The sequence below is a fragment of the Phasianus colchicus genome, chromosome 1, assembly GCF_987193195.1.
Source record: "Phasianus colchicus chromosome 1, bPhaCol1.hap1.1, whole genome shotgun sequence".
NCBI lineage: Eukaryota > Metazoa > Chordata > Aves > Galliformes > Phasianidae > Phasianus > Phasianus colchicus.
In genome coordinates this window covers 28,353,153-28,372,464 of record NC_143436.1, presented here as the reverse complement: position 1 = coordinate 28,372,464, position 19,312 = coordinate 28,353,153, and the positions used below count along the sequence as shown (strand labels likewise).

Below are 19,312 nucleotides of genomic sequence, written 5' to 3'. Positions count from 1 at the left end.
ACATTCTGCTACTGAATTTCCCATTGATGGTTAACAAGTAAATCATTTTTGTCTTATAACCAAAAGAGACAATGATATTCTTTTCAAAACAAATTAAAATAACTAACAAACTCAGCCTGTTCACTTATCTTAGATGTCATTATTTTCTATAGAGTCACAGTCTAGTTTTGTGGTGCTGAAAGAAGAAATAATAGGTAAACAGGCAAGAATGTTTTTCAGATAGTTTATTGCATGAACTTGCAGTAGAGAATTGCTTTTATGGAGAATCATAAATAAAGCCTTTACAGTAATGCTGACTAAAAGCAATTTACTCATTTGAAGCTTATGAACATAAAACTTCTGTTAAACAAAAAGCCAGGCACAAGATCAACAGGATTTACTTTGGAGAGTAAATAGATGTATTTTCTAATAGGAAGGGCTTGCATGGGGACCTGACTGAGCCAAAAAGGTATTTTATGACAACATACTTAACCTACCTGTATCTCAAGTTTTCCAGGAAGATAAGGAGGATAATAGCATTTCTATCCTTACACTGGATTGCAAAGCTTAATTCACAGTCTTATCCAAAGCCATTAAAGCCAATAGAAATCTCTCATTGACTTTAAAGAGCTTCTGTTCAGGTCCTTTAAAAGTCAGGTGAAAGACTGCCACTGACTTCAAACCCCAAGCTTTTAAAGTTCCTTCATATCCTCATTTTGGAGGCCTCTGGAGACTCAGATATGTACCAGTAAGAGCATTACATTCACCAAACAAATCCCCATTAAATAAAATGGGTCCTTTCCCTTTCCCTTTCCCTTTCCCTTTCCCTTTCCCTTTCCCTTTCCCTTTCCCTTTCCCTTTCCCCTTCCCCTTCCTTTTCCCTTTCCCTTTCCCTTTCCCTTTCCCTTTCCCTTTCCCTTTCCCTTTCCCTTCCCCTTCCCCTTCCCCTTCCCCTTCCCCTTCCCCTTCCCCTTCCCCTTCCCCCCCTCCTTTTTCCTTTTTTAATTCTGAGAGTGCTATCCATTGCATATATATACAGCCAGCAGTATCTACTGATTACTGTATGCACATATTAACACCTGTTTCTTAGGGACCCTTACCTATTGGTTGCATAATTATCTTCAAATGCCACTGCTGGCTACCAGCTCACACATCGGATCTGGATGAAGTACAATTTTAATAACTTTTCCCTTCAATTACCACAGTATCAGATTGAGATTATCAATTGTTACTGTGTTTCTATGTTGGCATTATGCTAGCTGTGTAAGCAAAGACAATATCTGACTTGGTATAAAGCTTCTCACTATCAAGGTAATCATTTAAAATTTTCAAGATGTCAAGCAGCAGAGGAGCTCAACAGTAGGTCAATACTTTACATATTGTGGCTTCTACATTTCTGATCTAAGAAAATAGGTCCTGTAATGTTGAACTACAACCTCACAGGAAAAAGGCTCCAAAATTTCATCATTACGAGAACTGAAAAGAAAAATGTATAACTTTTAACGGGAATACCATGATTGTGTAAACTATGCATTATTACACTCCTGTAGCATTTAAACAATGCTAAGCTACTATCATAAAAGCTGGACTTCATTCTATAAGAATTTGAAAACTGTAAGAGTAAACTGCATAGAAATCACTATTCTAGTTCAGATAATTGAAATAAATTTCCAGTGAAACCTTTTTTTTTTTTTAATCCCTTTAAATAATAGTTAAAAGTTCTTTGAATATTTATTGGATGTTATTCAAAACAGCTATTTTCAGCATTATGAAGGTTGACATGACATACTTCCGAGCCTGAAACACAGCAGTATCAGTGCAATAGTACTATATAACATCTGCCATTCTGTACTGCACAAAGAAACTTTTTTTTTTTTCAAAGACAATGTAAAGTGATCACAATTATTAATATTGTGTAATTAATATTTAAATTTTATCATTAATAGAGTTAACATGTCTAGTTCAGATGTCCTGTTATTTTTGTAACGTCAGTTACAGTATAAATTTTATACCACTACTACTAAATATTTCCAAATCTTACTTGACACATTTTAATTATATTTACACACGTCATGACAATGTCTGTCTACACCTTGACTTTCCAATTTTAGTCCTATAAAAATAATGCAATAATAGGAAGTAATAGAATTCATTTTATAACATTTTGGCAAACTAAGTAAAGATAATACAATCTGCCAAGATTTTACATTTCAGAAAACCTTCAGAATCTCTAAAGGTGCATCTAATTTAGATCTTGAATGATCTCACGGTTGTTGATTTATCAACTTAACCCATTAGGCCACTACATATGTTGCTATTCTCCAAGAGAAAAAATGTTCCTAACATCTGTTCTCAATCTGTTTCTTCGTATTTTCCTTCTATGCCCATTAAACTCATTAAGCACATCTACAAAACCTTACTGTCAGACTATCTACACTATAGATGGGTTTCTATTACAAGCCTTCAAGAAATCTGAAAAATTGTAGACCTGCAATATAACCAACAGTACACTATCTTTACTGAATATTTTGATCCAAAACAATATATATACATTATTTGCAAATTGGAACTCCAAACACACATTACATTTAACCTTATTTCTGAAGATAATGTGTTTCAACAAATTGAGAACAACAGGTTTGCATCTCATCATTTTGCAGTTCCTTATGACAGCTTCAGTCTTATGAGAGGAGAGGTGTTAAAATTAAGAAGAGCATACTTTCTGAATGGCTTGAGGAGAGTGATTTTAATGCTTTTATTCACTTGTGCAAGTGATTAAGTCTACAGCAGAAAGAAGAATAGAAAGTGTACCAGTAAACTAAAACCTAACTTGTGTGTAATGTTAAGAACCTGGCACGAAGCATGCCTTTTAAGTACACTCTTTTTTTCCTACAGCAGAAAATTTTCAAAATTTTGTTCCTCCCAAGCTTGCTTCCAGCCCTGTGATCCTTGCTGTCATTAATTCAATTATCATCAGCGGGATAACTTCTGCACAAAAAGGTTATGAAAGGTGAAATAAATCTAGTCTAACCAATTTCTCTGTTAAAGACACTGGCTTTTTTATAATATAAAAATATAAAAATATAAAAACACGTCTCTCTTAGACGTGTCAAAAAGCCACATCTGGAAAAAGGATTTGTATTTGCACAACAAAATGCCCAGACTATGTGACTATCATCTGCATGCAAGGTTACATTAAAAAAAGAAACAGAATTCATACAAACTGTAATAAAACTGAAACCAAAATGAAAACAGAGTGCAGAGAAAAACATTTACCATCTTCCTGATGAACAGAGACATATTGCTACCAGTCAAGAAACAGATATTTCAGTTTACATTTTGACATAATTAAATATGAAAATGTCCCTACATAAAGAAAACTTAAATATTTATTTTGGGGAAAAATTGAAATATTCCTACTTTCATCCACAGACCAATTAACAGTTAACTCTTCCTAAGCACAGTTATGATTTCCTAATTCTTCATCCCAGCACTGGCACTAAAACAAGATGAAGAGCCAGTCCAAACTGCATCAGCTGCTGGCAACACCCTCAGGGAGCATCTGTCAGCTACAGCGAGCTGGCTCACCCTCTAGCTACTCCTCCACTACATCCCTACACGTTTAAAATCTCTACTACTACTTCTTCCACACAGGGAATTCAAAAGAGTCTTTACTCCTTTTATAAGAGTTAAGAGCAAACTCAATCTCAGCCAACCAAGATATTTTATGATGTCTAATAGTTCTCACAATAATCATAAAAATGCAATCACCTGGAATTCACACATGCTGTGCTGCACAAATTACTCAAGAGACTGTCACTGCTTTTCAGTTGCAAAGCTTAAATGATACACAAGGAATTGACTTACCGGGCCAAACGCATTGCTGTCAAAGCTGTGCCCATGGTGATCACCTTCCACCCAAATATGCCCATGTGGAACTTTCACGTACTTCTTTTTGTATCCAATGGTTCTGAAAAGAAAATTTAAAAATTATGATTGATTAAAAAAAAAAAAAAAAACATTTTTCAATGAAAATTTACACGTATTACTTTGGAACTTGGCCTTGCACACCATCCAACACTTTCTTAAAAAGAGAAAAATGCACTGAAGTTCTTTAGACATACAGGAATGCTCTTCACAAGTGAAAATACATAAAAATTTTGCATGGGTTAGTTGCACCATCCAGTCTTGTTTACTACATTGTTTTGATAGAAATCACATCACAACAGAGAGTAAAATACTTTTCAGATATAATTAAGGAATTCTTATTTTCATCTCTGTACTAACAGTTGTAATCACACAAAGACATTGCATCAAGAGTGATTTCCTTTCAGGTCAGCATTAGGTTCTCATCAAAACTAACCTGGTATATCTAACCAGACCTCAGATTCAGAGCTTGGATTCCAGCAATGCTTATGTCTCAGGATAGGGACGAGTTAAACAGGAAATGTCTAGGAGAAGGCCAACTGCTGCTAAAAAATGACACTGATGTTTCAAAGTGTTCTCCACACGCCTCAGCGTGCTCTGATATTACAAAAATGACATGCTATAGAGGAGTCCTAAAAGCTGAGGTTTGGAGTATGCAAAATGCCTGTACTTAGTTCTTGAGTAGCTGTCATTTTCACAATTTCCATCTGCCTTCTACTATACACTTTTGTTTTGTTTCAGATAGGATCTGTTATTCTGTAAACATTCATTCAGGGAGCTAATTTAACAAGGACTTTGAATTACTATCATGATAAAGCATTTACAGACAGGACTACAGATAACTTTTATCCTGTACTGGGTTAACTACATCTGTCCACAGGCAGAAACAGTCTTTTGATCTAGCTTGCTGCCTCCAGCTGCTCACCACATTTCAGTGTCTGCCCCCAAAGCAGATACTAGTGTGCTCTAAAACTGAAGAATGCAAGCTGAAGAGAGAAAGTCACTGTCACCAAGAAATTCAGCTGAACTGTGCAACAATGCTGATCAGGGCTGGTTGCAAGTTGAAATGGGAAAACTATTTTTGGGAGGAGGTTCTTTTTTGCGCATGTGTCTGTGAGGGTGTTATGGGGACAAGCTAATTAATAGCCTGATGATCATGAAATACTAAATGAATAAGGAATTCTCAAAGATTAATGAAATAAAAATATTAATTTACTTTGCAAATCACAAAATTCAACCAGTGCTTTTTCAAACAGATCCAGAGGAAGCTGAAAGGATGCCAGAACTAAACTCTAATGGAAGTTCTACCTGGACTTTCATTAACAGTAGACAAAATAGTAGCCTATTTGCAGAAGAAGAGACTCCAATTTTCATCTTTCTTCAGAAATTTCTTAAACACAAAGAGTAGGTTTGTAATAATTCAATTTCTACTCTAAAAGACATTTATTACAATGCAACTTTTTCTGTTTTAGTTATTTCTTTACGAAACTTTACAATCTAGACAAAAAAAAAAAAAAAAGTGTTTTATGATTCCATAATGCTTTCTCTCACTAATAATTTATTTTATCATGTGCCATATGAGAACATATTTTAGTAGAAGTGTGTTTTAAAATACAGGTTCAGAAAACTTGGCCATTAATTCTGTTCTGTCTGATTAGACACTCTGAAAACTACTAAATTAATATATTCCAGCAGTGATAAAGGCAAACAATAGCTGAAAAATATTCAATTTTCTCTTCCCTTCTTGAATACAGAACAGTAGATTGTGATAAAGTTTTGTACCTTTCACAGATTTTATGTACAAAATTGAATTTCTCTGAGAAAAGTGAAAGGAATTTGAAAGTTAATTCTGCTGACATGTTTACCTTATAAATGTCAAGAAAATAATATGGCAAATGTCAGTCAGTGACTCCTTTTCAGATCACACACAGTCTCACACTCCCAAACAACCTCCTCCTCTATTATGATCAGGAAATCATTAGCAGGGAGAGGAAAATAAATAAATAAAACTTTTGCAATAAGTATTTGGAAACAAAATTTGAAAAAAATCAGTTTGCACAGATAGATCTTGTATTCACAGAGAGCCTGCAAAAAACAAGGGCTTAACACAGGTATACAATGTATTCTTTAAGTTCTAAGGAAAAAATAAGTGGATGATAGGCTGCAGCGGTTACTTTGGTTCATTTTATTATTTCTACAACACAGGAGAACAAATATTTCTTTTCTACTTTTGAAGAAAGCATTGCCAAGTAGAAAATTTTGTTCCAATTATGCAAAACAAAAACAAAAACAAAAACAAAAACAACCAAAAACAAAAAAAACAACATCTTTCAGTGATTAAAGGCAAATGTAAAAAAAAAATCATGTTGAAAAAACAAACAGATCATAGAATCACAGAATGGTTTGGGTTGGAAGAGACCTTTAATATCACCTAGTTCCAACACCCTGCTATAGGCAGGGACACCTGCCCCTAGACCAGGTTGCTTAAAGCCTCATCCAGTCTGGCATTGAATGTTTCCTGGGAGGGGGCATCCACAACCTCACTGGGCAACCTTTTCCAGTATCTCACCACCCTCACAGTAAATTATTTCCTCCTAATACCTAGTCTAAACCTACCCAGTTTAAAACAATTTCCCCTTGTCCTGTCACTACGTGCCCTTATAAAAAGTCCTTCCCCAGCCTGCCTGTAGGCCCCTTTCAGGCCCCAGCTCTGTCAGCCTTTCCTTGGAGGGCAGTGTTCCAACACTCTGATGATGGATGAAAAACTTAACATGAACCAGCAGTGTGCTTTTAAAGCTCAGAAAGCAAATGGTATCCTGGGTGCCTTCGTGAGGCCCCATCTGGAGTACTGTGTCCAGGTCTGGGGCCCCCAGTACAAAAAGTCAGAGAACTGTTGGAGAGGGTCCAGAGGAGGGTCACAAAGATGATCAGAGGGCTGGAGCACCTCCCCTTTGAAGACAGGCTGAGGGAGCTGGGCTTGTTCATCTTGGAGAAGTGAAGGCTTTGGGTTGTGAATCCCCCATCCCTGGAGGTGTTCAAGGCCAGGTTGGATAGGGCCCTGGGCAGCCTGGTCTAGTTTAAATGGGAAGGTTGGTGGCCCTGCATTCAACAGGGGGATTGAAGCTTGATGATCCTTAAAGTCCCTTCCAACCCAAGCCATTCTATGATTCTATGATTCCATTATTCTGTGACCATCTTCATGGCCCTCCTCTGGACCTGCTCCAACAGCTTGATCTTCTTGTTTGAGGGCTCCAGAACTGGATGCAGTACTACAGGTGAGGGTCTCACGAGAGCAGAGTAGAGGGGCAGAATCACCTTCCTCGACCTGCTGGTCATGCTTCACATGATGCATCTCAGGATATGGTTGGCCTTGTGGAGCTACAAGTGCACATTGCTGGCTCAGGTCAATTGTTAATCAACACCCCTAAATCCTTCTCCTCAGGGCTACGATTCTATGAAGAAGTTTCAACTTCGAAGAAATAGAATTAAAATTGGTGATACGAATAATGCATAAAGGGAATAAGGAAGGGGAAGAAACAGAAAAGAAACAGAAGCAGCAGTTTTAATTATGTGCTTTAGTAGGAAGGACTGTGTGGATAAATTCCTCTGTAACCACAGCAGGAAAATGTAAAACCTCTGCCATTTAATGTATGGAGTACATAAATCATCAGATTTTGCTTACATAATTCATTCAAAATGTTAGTGTAGTAATTGCATAGGGCAGTTGCCTAGGGACTCTGAGGCCTCTAGCAATACTGCTGCAAAATGTGTCCTTTGGAAGGCAGGTTGAAATTCAGAAACAGAGTTTTATTTGAGCTTTTGCTGCATGAATTAGTAACAAACTACAACAATAAGCTAATGTTACAGTAAATTGCATCATCCATTACCTAATAATTTTCAAGATAATTTCATTGTTGAATTGTTCTAAAACAGATAAATCATTCATGAAAGCCAACCGGGCTATTTCAGAAGACTTCAGAAACCCATATTCTGCCAATGACAGTATGTTGCTTTTAAATATTTCTGCAAATAATACGTTGATTTTTTCTAAAAAGAAAAAAAGTTATAGTTTTCTCTCCTATGAAAATAGTCTAAATTGTTTCATTATCATAATTAGACTGTTAGTTATTAACACTGCTTTTCTCTCACATGAATTTTGCAGAAATTAAACACTTAAATTTCAAGCCTAACTTACAAGATGTGTGTGTGCAATGTTGGCAATAGGGCTCTTTCTTTTAATACACCAACTACCATTCATTCATTTCACTAGTTAAACATTTTATACAAGCATAGTGTAAGGAAACTATTACCCATCTTTACAAGTCCAAATTACTAACTGAAATTGCGAAACATCATTTCCAAGAGGAAAGAGAAGCACCAATTCAGTCCTGTCTCTTAAGGGCAGCACTGCAGGCAATTGCTGTCCACCCTTCAGATTCAGATGCATATAAATAAAAAATACAAGCACATAGTTATATGAAAAAATAATAGTGATATGATACAAAGTGATAAATGACCTAGGATTGCTTTTAGCATTCTTCAACAATAACCACAACAAAACTTACAATTTTCAAGCCAAGTATCAAATAAAAGCACAATTAGCTCACCAGGAATTTTTTGTCAATTCATTGTGAGAGGCCTTTGCTAGAAAAGAAGTGCAGTAATTGCATACTTAGAAAGTAATGCAAAAATCTATTTTTCTTTCTTATTTAAGAGAATCTTATTCCTCATTTCTCTGAGTTTGCCTGTAATCTGGTCCTCTTTGTTAGCTCTTACACATGAAGTATTTAATTAAATTTTGATTTCTGAATGAATCCTTAGGAGAATAATTGGTGCAAGTGACAATTAACTTGGTATTTGTTAATTTCGTACCCAGTTCATTAGCACAAGTTATAATTACTGAACAATCTTTTCAATTTCAGAAAGTCTCTCCTAATAAAGAACAGTCTTTCACATTCAGAACCCTAATATCAGAACTTTATTTCTTGCTCACTTTAAAAAACTGCTTTGAAAATAGTATAGGCAAAGACATTAAAATATCCAGATTTTCATACAAAATAGTCAAGCACCTGTTAGAACCTATGTAGCTGTGTATTCCATCTTTTGCGTAGGTCTCTCAGAAATTGGCAATAACCACCTATGCTATGATTGATCAAATCATAGCTTTGACTACTCAGTGTAATAACAAAATCTAGGGCAGTTATAATTTTTTTTTTTATCAGAATGTAATGGAATTACTCTTATCCTTTTCGTAACATTTACAGAAGATCACCTGAAATTTATTTTTTTTTCTTACGATTCAGATGTATTTCGAACCCAGTGCAAAGTTGTTTTTTTCTCCCTCTGTGTTTTAGTAGTTAACAGATGTACTTATATCTATCCTTGGCTGAGAAATAATTTCAATCTTGACAGTCAAAAATGAGCTCTATATGGTATTCTAACTGTCTGCCCACTAGCAAAATAAAAAAAAAAACCCTGCTTTTTTAGGATGTGGTACCAGTGCCAAAGCAGGAAACTTGGCTCAGCTCAATTGGATGAGGAATGATTGCCTTCCATTTGGTTTGACCTTGAGAAACAAGAAGTTCTTAGCAATCTCCATGCATTTGAGTGCCATCAGGGAACAGACACTGTAGATAGCTTCCTCTGTTTGTATGGAAGATACTAAACATACACAAACTGTTTTGGTTAAAAAAAAAAAAAAAAAAAAGGAACATTTTCATATGCAGCCATACATCCATACATACTTCACCAACTTCACAGAATGAAAAATTAATGGTATTCACTTTCAGGTGACATCCAGATGCCAAGGTATAAGACGTATCGTAATGTTCCATGTAATGAACTTTTATACCAATTATATTGATATCAGCACAGATAATTTTCCACATGAATTAAAACTTTCCAGCATATCAGAAATCCTCACTTCAATTCCAACACACGCATAGAGCCATCTGCATCTTTTAAGTTCAATCCTTCCCTTACAAATACTATATGCCTTTGGCCACAAGCTGTTACTTTATCAGCTGCCTCTAGAAGATAAGGTTATTTATGTGAACCAAATAAGTATTTTTGTCTCAAGATGAGGGTACCAGACTATGCATGAGAGTATGTCAATGGGTTAGGGAATATTCTATGGTGGCCTGCATCTATTATCTTTTGCCTCACAACTGAAACATGTTTTCCTTAAAAGCTGCAGATCAATCTATTATTGAAAGAGGTCAGAGTTGAAAATGCATATCCAACTTCTCTACAGAAGTGCTAGAGGAGACCCAGATACTGAGATACTGCTTGTAGAGTATCACCAGATCCGAATTGTTAAGAAGGGAGCCCCCCAAAAAGGGGAAAGATGAAATGACTAAAATGTCAGAATTTGCAACAAGAGACTCCAGTCTGGGGAGATTAGGAGCAGCTATAAAGGAGGTAAAGGATTCCCTCACTCATACTGGGCAAATCTTTGAGTATTTAAACCCTGCAGGTTTCACCCTTTGCTGTGAAAGAGCTATTTTGAAGATTTATATAAAATGAAGAGTAATTGACTACTTTCCTCACTCAGAACAGAAAGACAAAAAGAGAACCCCCAGAAGTTTTTGTAACAATTAAGATAAGTATGATTCTGAACATCAGATAATATCCCTTTATTACCAGCTAAAGCCTTAGCAAAGCAATGCCACAGCCCAGTTTTGCTGCATCACTGCAGGTTTGTACATCTCAGTGATGGTAACAGTAAGTACCCTTAGAAATCTGATCTGGGAGGCGTGCTGAATATCTGTAGCTCTCTTTTATTAATCAGATATTTTCTTGAGAAGAATGTCATTCTAAACAAAGTAATTACTTAGCCATTCATTACTTCCTTCACCAGCTTCTTCAAAATAGCAGTTAATCACTTTTAAAATATACCATATTCAGAAAAATCACCAGATTTCAACTTAAATAAAAACAGCCAATTGGATACTGATATTTACAATTTTTGTTAATTATCTGCTGTGTGAAAACTATTTGAATTTTCAAATGCATACATCATGTGTTGCATCAGATATAATTTAAACTATTTTTCTATCAAATGGGCATAGCACACACAAGTATACAAATATAATTGATAGTGGCAAGGCAGTCTAATGCCACCAATAAAAACAAAGCATTTTGAAACTAAAAGAAATGTTAAAAAAATAATGTATTATTAATCCAGATATCATTTAAATGGGCTAGTAGAGCTTAGATCTTGTCCTCACTGGGGCTTTCTTTATAGTCTATTGACAGAGCAATGAGAATTGGGAACATAAATTTTAAGGCCAGGAGACACCAGTGATGACCCAGTCTGAAATCTAGATTAGTACAAATCTTAGAATTCAAGAAAGTAATTCATGCAGTGATTATTGAATAAATAATTTGCTATTAATTGATATCATAAGTATGTACTGTTAAATGAATTAAGAATTTCCATTATTGTATGTCAACATGTATTTTATAAATAGCACTTCCATTCTAAAATATTTGTTAGCGTCATAATGTATTATAATTAGTACGTATTGCTAACATCATAGATGTATGATTTAATGAAGAGAGCTTTATCTGAGTAAACATATGAGTCTAAGGTAAAATGTTGTCACCCAAAAAGCACTCTACTTTTATAATTTTGTAATGGAAGTGAAGGTAACTTTGATACACATGTATCAGTGATAGGAAGAAATGACTTTTAGTGCCCTATTACAAATAAGTACAGAAGATAATCTTCAAAGTTTAATGTAAACTTTTTCTGGGAAAAGATGTCTTCCCTCTCAAAAGTCAGAAAAATAAGAAAATATGTGCTGTACGGCCACTTTTATATTACCAACTTATATATATATATAAAAAACATGATGTATCATTCCGCAAGCTTTATTTTGACCTATTTTTTATCTTCTTATTTTATACAGATAATTAAATCGATGAATGGAAATACATGCAACTGCATCACATATACACCAAAATAAAATCAGGCTTCCAAGCTATTTCACTTTAATTTCTGATGCCTGACCTTATGTTTTTATTTCCTAGTGAACATCTCTCCTACCTTTAACATATGTTTGACCATTATCAACGTTAGCTTGATATCTCACTTTTTCTTAAGGTACAATAATTCATATCACAAAACTACTTCCCAATTAAACTACAGTGCATGTTTGTCTGAACACCAATTAGCTATAGAAAAACTTGAAAATGTTTTACACAATGTCATTGATAGTTTGTATAACAATATGTTTAAGCCCACCATATTTACAGTTAATCACATACAGTCAACATTATTAGGGAGTCTACAAACAGGAGGAGAATCAACTCTTTGAAAGGGTAGATAACTGCAGGACAAGGGGAAATGGTTTTAAGTTGAGGGAGGGGAGATTTAGGTTGGACGTCAGGGGGAAATTCTTTACAGAGAGAGTGGTGAGGTACTGGAACAGGCTGCCCAGAGAGGTTGTGGATGCCCTGTCCCTGGAAGTGTTCAAGACCAGGTTGGATGGGGCCCTGGGCAGCCTGGTCTAGCATTAAATGAGGAGGTTGGTGGCCCTGCATGTGGCAGGGGGTTGGAGATTCATGATTCTTGAAGTCCCTTCTAACCCTGGCCATTCTGTGATTCTGTGATTATTTTATACACAGTATGTTTCATCACCATTGTTAGTATTTTTGCACAAAGTACTCTAAATAGTATGGATGAATATGCAAGATTGCTTACTGCTTGGTCTATTCATAACCAAAAGAGGCTTTTTTCCTTTATACAATAACCAGTTTTTTATTCTTCATAAATACAATGTAAATGACACGATGCCACCAATATAAGAAATTTTTCTCTAAAAGCTCTTCCACTTTGCCAGTCAAGCGAAATTTATGTATGTGACACTATTCTGAGTGTTTATTGCAAATGATACAATAATTGCAAGGACGAGGTATCCCCGACAGGTCAGTTTCTCAGCAGATGGCAGTAATCATACTCTGAATCCCAGTATATTTGACCAAACCATACCAAAGATTGAAATTGTAAAATGAAGGAGGAATCACAGCCTCCTTCTATCTTAATATTGCAGAACTTCAAAAAAACCACAAAAAGACCACAAAATAACTCCATGTATTTAAAAATAAACATATCCACACACTTATATAAGTCTATGACTCACAATTAAGAGTCTATCACTCAAAATCATTATTTTTCTCAGTGCATTTTCTTAAATACGTAGGTCACTCCAAAAGTAATGCCTCCTATTTATTTCAGTGGAAACTACAACAGACATAAAGAGCAGAGTAGCACTGTTCAACAAGAGCAAATTCTCAGGTACAAAACACTATTTTTCAACACAGTCATCTTCATTAGCTATACATTTTTGCCAGTGACAAACAAGAACATGCATGCTGCATTCATAAAAATTGGCACCAGTAGAGGTGACCCATTGTTTCTGTATCAACTGCTGAAATGCACCACTCAGTGCCTCACAGTGCTCAAATCCACTCTTTCGTCTCCATAAATGTACAGCAAGCATCAGTGAATGTCAACGGATACCATTTTTTTCCACATGGAGGAATTCAACAATACATCTTTGCTTTATATGCATTTCCACGTCAAATGCCATTTGTCAGACTGTCCCTCTGCTGCCATCTGTTGCACAGCAATGAAATGTAATGAAATGCTGGTGGGAAACACCAACATCCATCTCTGACATCGTGGCCAACATAATAAAATAGGAGATATTACTTTAGGTGCAGCCCTCACAGAAGAATGATAATTATTTTCAGGCTAAATTAAAACAAAACAGTATGGGTTTGTTTTTTTTTTTTAATTATTATTACTATTGAAAAAAAGAACAACATTTCATCAGTTAGACTTGCTTCACGTAAATGGCTAACTGGCTTTCTGATTCAAGAAAAAGAAACTATAACATCTCATATGTACTATAGTCTTTCACTTGCAAATCAGTCAGATGCCAGCAGCCAACACTATGCCATTTCAAGTTAAGACTATGAAAGTTATTCATTTTGCTTTTTTTTAACAGAAGCCCTACTAACCAAATGAGCGTATTTATCATTATCTACTCACATTTCTCTTTTAAGCTATATTAAAAATTAACATGATTTTTGTTAATAACATTAAGAGCTATTAACAATATAATATCAATATATTAGATGAGAGTCATTTTTTAGATTTAGACATTACCATTAGCTTCATAATTATACCAAGGTAAAACCTTAACAGTTTTTCTAGGTTAGGTCGTCTAAGTAAAATTAGAAACCCTACCATCACTGTCAATTTGGAAGTGTTATACCTGTAAGAACAAGATAAATTGAAGTAAAAAGAGATACCATCAAAAAGTTTAATTCTTGCAGCCCATTCGTCTTTCTATTAAACTGGGAGAACAGCTGTGTAAAATCTTAGCTTTAGGCAGGTCTGAAGGAACTGAAGACAGTTGTGGAATAAAAATATTTGTAGTACTGTAAACAACATCAAGCTTTTACCTGATTTATATGTAATGGTTTGAGCTTAGTGACCTAGTGCAGCAATATATTCGCTTTTCCCTCCTTAGATAATAGACAAGTAAATTTTCCTTTCAATTATACTTAAGAAAAGAGAGGATCCAACTTTCTTTGAGATTAAAAGATATGGAACCTACAAGTCAGCTCAACAGTTAACCTCCAACCTATAGAATCTGCCACTGTTAAATAAAGTTCCCAATAGCATTCTTTCAGTTTAAACTCACTTTTTTTTTTTTTTTCCTCAGCCATCTCCTCTTCCCCAGTAATTCATCTGCCATTTCTTTTGACACCAGTACTGTCAGGAGAGAAGTTAAAGCAAGCCCTTCAGTCACTTACCCTCTGTGTTCCTTAGCCTTAACAAACGTGCTCTGTGCATTTACATGTGACAGGAGGAGGAAGAAAGAACAGGAAAGTTTGAGGGCAAATTCATGGCTTCTACCACCACAAAAAATCCTGTTGGCCTACCTCTCTTCTGAAGAAATGTTGAATGTAAATGTAGAGAAAAGCTTGCTTTTTTTTTTTTTTTTTTTTTTTTTCCTTCTAGAAAGTGCTGAAAAAGGCAGTCACAACAGCGTTGCCTCTTTTTGACTGCTAGAGGTTAGAGGGTGAAAGCTTAAAACTCTTATATCCTGATTTCCGGATCCTCCATAGCTTAAGGCAGGTTGAATCCCAGGTATTAGGCAGAGATGAGAGGGTGAGGGGAAATGTCAAACCCAACTTTTGAGGCCAGATCACTGTGCAGCCAGGGAAAATCATGCAGTAAAAGAGAAAAAGACTTGTTTGTACTGAGTTGGCACTCTAGAAGCCTGATGTAGGTTACAAAACCAAGATACCCTTTTACAAGTTATCACTGCAGTAAGACACAGACAAATCCTGGATGATGATCACAGGTGTTTCATCTTCCCAGGAAGGATAAGTTAGCAGCTGGAATAGAACCAGCCTTCCCCTCCCCTCTCCTTCCCCCCCCTTTCTCTCGCTGAATCTCTATTTAAATTTTAGCCACCTCTTTCATTCCTTGATCAGCTCTCATGGAGGAACAAAATGGCATGGAGTCACCATGAACATGCTGGAGGCTTGATGATTGTGGAACTCCACAGAAATAAGAATGGAGGTTGGACTCCTCATGGACTTTACAGGACATCTGTTGTGCTCTTGATCACTTCTACTTTGATGCCTAGGCTGCTTAGCTACCTGGCACTTTTGTCCAGCCTATAATTAAGTAGCCTATAATTAAGTACCGAGGAGATGCTGGAGTAGCAGACCTCTTTCTGGGACAGAACTGGAAGAGGCAGCAGGAAGTCTGCTGTTAGCTGAGATTCAGATGGGCTGGAGATTATTGATCACATAGAGTCTGAAATAGAGCATCCTGCTAAATAAATGAAGTACAGTTGAAGCACCCTGTATAAAATACATAGCAACAGTTCAGGCAGCCTAGCCAGTTCTGCCAAGAATGGCAGTATACTTTGCTCAGTGATACAAAAAGTGCAGTTCCACATACTTTTTAATGTTGTCTTCTCTGAAAAGACTGAATAATTTACAACTGAGAAAAAGTAAGATCTGTGTCTGTGTAGAGCTTAATAAAGAGATTCTGCAAGAGCTGTTCATGTCAGAATGGCATTTGCAACTGCTAAAAGAAGTTTTAGCACATCACATAAAACAATACTAATTTTTTTTCTGCTTGATCTTTGTAAGAAGCTCAACTGGTGAACAGCTGTCTCAGTTAAAATCAGATTTTTGTAGACCTGTGACTACTGAAAGAATATAGCAATATCTCCTTCTAGTTCCAAAGGTACAAAATAATTTCCCACCCACACACCTCTCATAGAGAAGCTAATTGTTATACTTTCTTTATTGCTTAGCACTAACTAAAGGTGTTAAAATATCCTAATCTGCCTTAGGCAGCATACAGAAAATGTGAAAACAATTTAATAAGTGCTTTGAAAATCTATTTTTTTATTTATGAAAACTAGAAAGTTGTTATTCTCAGTACAAACGAAGCCTGAAACTTTACATTTCCTTTTTTTAAAGGTTTGTTAGGAAAAAAAAAATGTATGAAAATTTGCCCTTTTTTGCTCCTCTTTGAAAAGTGCATTTTCACTTTTAAACTATCAAACAGATAACTTAGAAGCTGACAAATAAGCAAAAATAAATACATTAATTAATGTTGCATTATTAAATAGATGTATTTTTTAGTTATACAACTTATGATTATGAGTTTAAAAATACTCAAATATATCAAATTTTATCTCACCTACACAAGAAAACTTACTGAATACTACATAAAGATGTGTTAGAAAACAGACTGATAATTTGTGCAGAGAAAAACAGGGAATAAATGTGATCTCAAGGAAATGATTACACATAATCAGAACTGTCTTTGTAAATATGCGACACAGATCAGACCCTGGGAACTGTAGTGGAGAACGAAGAATACTATAAATTGCAAATGCCATTCATTACATGCTTTTCTGAAATTTTAAAATAAATAAATAAATAAATGGATAAATAGAAGAAGGAACTGGTTGAGTTTCAGTTTTGTATTTTGTTCTTCCCTAATCTTTGTCTCTGGCAACAATATCTGGTTTCATAAAAGTTTGATTTACCTTTAGTTATGTCTGTTCTTAGCTTTCTCAGAAGCTTCCTCCTAAAACCTAAAGAACCAACAGGTTTCATATGGCTTCTATTATGAGATAGGCACATGCAGAGTGAGAGACATTAGGCTGCAGAAAACAGCTGCTTTTCATCTAATGATGCTATTTCAGATTCAACTTTGAAATCACAGTTTTCCAAGACTCCATTGTTTGAGGTTTGCTCATCTCTTACATATATACAATGAATTTCAACCTTGGAAAATATATCTATATTATTTCAAACCATACTTAAAACAAAGTTAAAGATGCCTGTAACACAATCCACAATTTCTAGCAAATATTTTTAAAAACAAACTTTGAAGTGTGATTTTTTTTCCGAGTATTATCAGCATATAACATTATATGAATCACTACTAATGGAATACCTTGAACTGTGGTGAAAGTAGTACAAATAAATATGCAAATGAAAACTTAAATACAATATATAAAGCAGTTGTGATGTAGATTTATCTGAAGAAGCATTTAAATAATTCCAAAAACAAACTTTAAAAGATAAGACACAGAGAACTGGGCTTGTTTAGCTTGGAGAAGAGAAGGCTCTGGGAAGACCTCATTGTGACCTTCCAGTACTTGAAGGGAGTGTATAAACAGGAGGGGGAATGGCTGTTTATGAGGGTGGATAGTGATAGGACAAGGGGGAATGGTTTTAAGCTAAGACAGGGGATGTTTAGGTTAGATATTAGGAGGAAGTTTTTCACTCAGAGGGTGGTAACACACTGGAACAGGTTGCCCAAGGAGGTTGTGGATGCTCCATCCCTGAAGGCATTCAAGGCCAGGCTGGATGTGGCTCTGGGCAGCCTGGTCCGGTGGTTGGTGACCTGGTCTAGTGGTTGGCGACCAAGCCTGTGGCAGGGCGGTTGAAACTAGATGATCTCAACCCAAGCCATTCTATTCCATTCCATTCCATTCCATTCCATTCCATTCTATTCTATTCTATTCTATTCTATTCTATTCTATTCTATTCTATTCTATTCTATTCTATTCTGTTCTACTCTACTCTACTCTACTCTACTCTACTCTACTCTACTCTACTCTACTCTACTCTATTCTTCAGGTGCCTTTCTCACGGAGCATTTTTCAAAAATATCATTTCAGCTTTTCTAAGTATTGCAGTCATTTTTTGAGGATTATTGCAATAAAACCATATGATTGGAGAGAGGTTTAACTTTTATTGGGAAAGTTAGAGACATTTCTTATAAAATATTAACAATGTTTAATGTCTTCTCCTTTAAAGCTACATTAACTGAATTTAAAACATATCCTGAAGTGGATGTTAAGAGAATATTGAAATAAGCAGAAGTGGGCCACTGTACTATTGTAGCTAAACTAAATATTACAAAGCAATACACTTAATTCTCATTTGGTAGCTACACCTATCCTGTCATCAGTTCATTATGCTACCTGACATGGATTCATTAGCCCCTGCTGAGACCTGATGGTGCCTCAGATTCTCGATCAACATGCCAGCTGAGAGAATGGCTGACTAATCATGCTTGCCTGGATGTCCTACTTGCCCTTAGGTAGAGAGCCTCCATATCTCCCAAGTACTCTCTACTGCTACATATCAAGAAGCCAAAATCAGATAATATGAGTGATCTCAATCCTAGTATGTCTACTTTGCTCACAGTGCATGCAATTGTGCACCTGTGCCCATCTGAGGAGCAGTGAGACATAATGCTTTCTTTCCCTACTGTACCCAAACCTCACTGCAATGTCAGCTAATTTTGATTTAGAATAAAACCCTACAATCTTTCAGAATGGATGTCTCAAAGGATTAATGTAGTCAAGAATTATCCAAATTGAATTCAAACTGTGTCAATTTGATATACTTTGCTCAAAATTTCCAGCAAGACAAATTGGATAAAAGTTGTGCTTGAAATGAAAGCTCACCAATTTATTTGCATCTGATACACATACTATTCCAAAGACATCCTTGAAATAATTTCCAGTAATAGACAAATAAATTACTAATAAAAGGATTGAAGTAATACTATTTTTTAAAGAGGTATCTCTAAAAAAATTCTTTTATAGCTAAAGTAACAGGTGCCTAATTCATGATTTCTTCACAATTCTAATTAAACTCATTAATTAGATGATGTTGGTGCCTTCATGCCTGACATTAGTACAAAGAAAAAATGTAGAGATCATAGCACACAACAGCTGGTTTTAATTTCTAGCCAACTGTTTAAACATTAATGCAAGATTCAGATACTTCCTCCTCTTTTTAATCTTAACTGAAACAGAGGAGAAACGGTAGAAAG

General features: G+C 35.5%; 1 protein-coding gene across 8 annotated transcripts in view; it reads right to left on the bottom strand.

Moving 5' to 3' along the window:
• Positions 1-19,312, bottom strand: part of IMMP2L (inner mitochondrial membrane peptidase subunit 2) — a 462,993-nt gene that overhangs the window by 89,300 nt on the left and 354,381 nt on the right. For all 8 annotated transcript variants that reach the window (XM_090137646.1, XM_031615686.2, XM_090137691.1 and 5 more), the window contains one exon: positions 3,847-3,949. In XM_090137646.1, the coding sequence (XP_089993772.1) occupies positions 3,847-3,949 (103 nt within the window). The remainder of the gene's footprint in view (positions 1-3,846; positions 3,950-19,312) is intronic.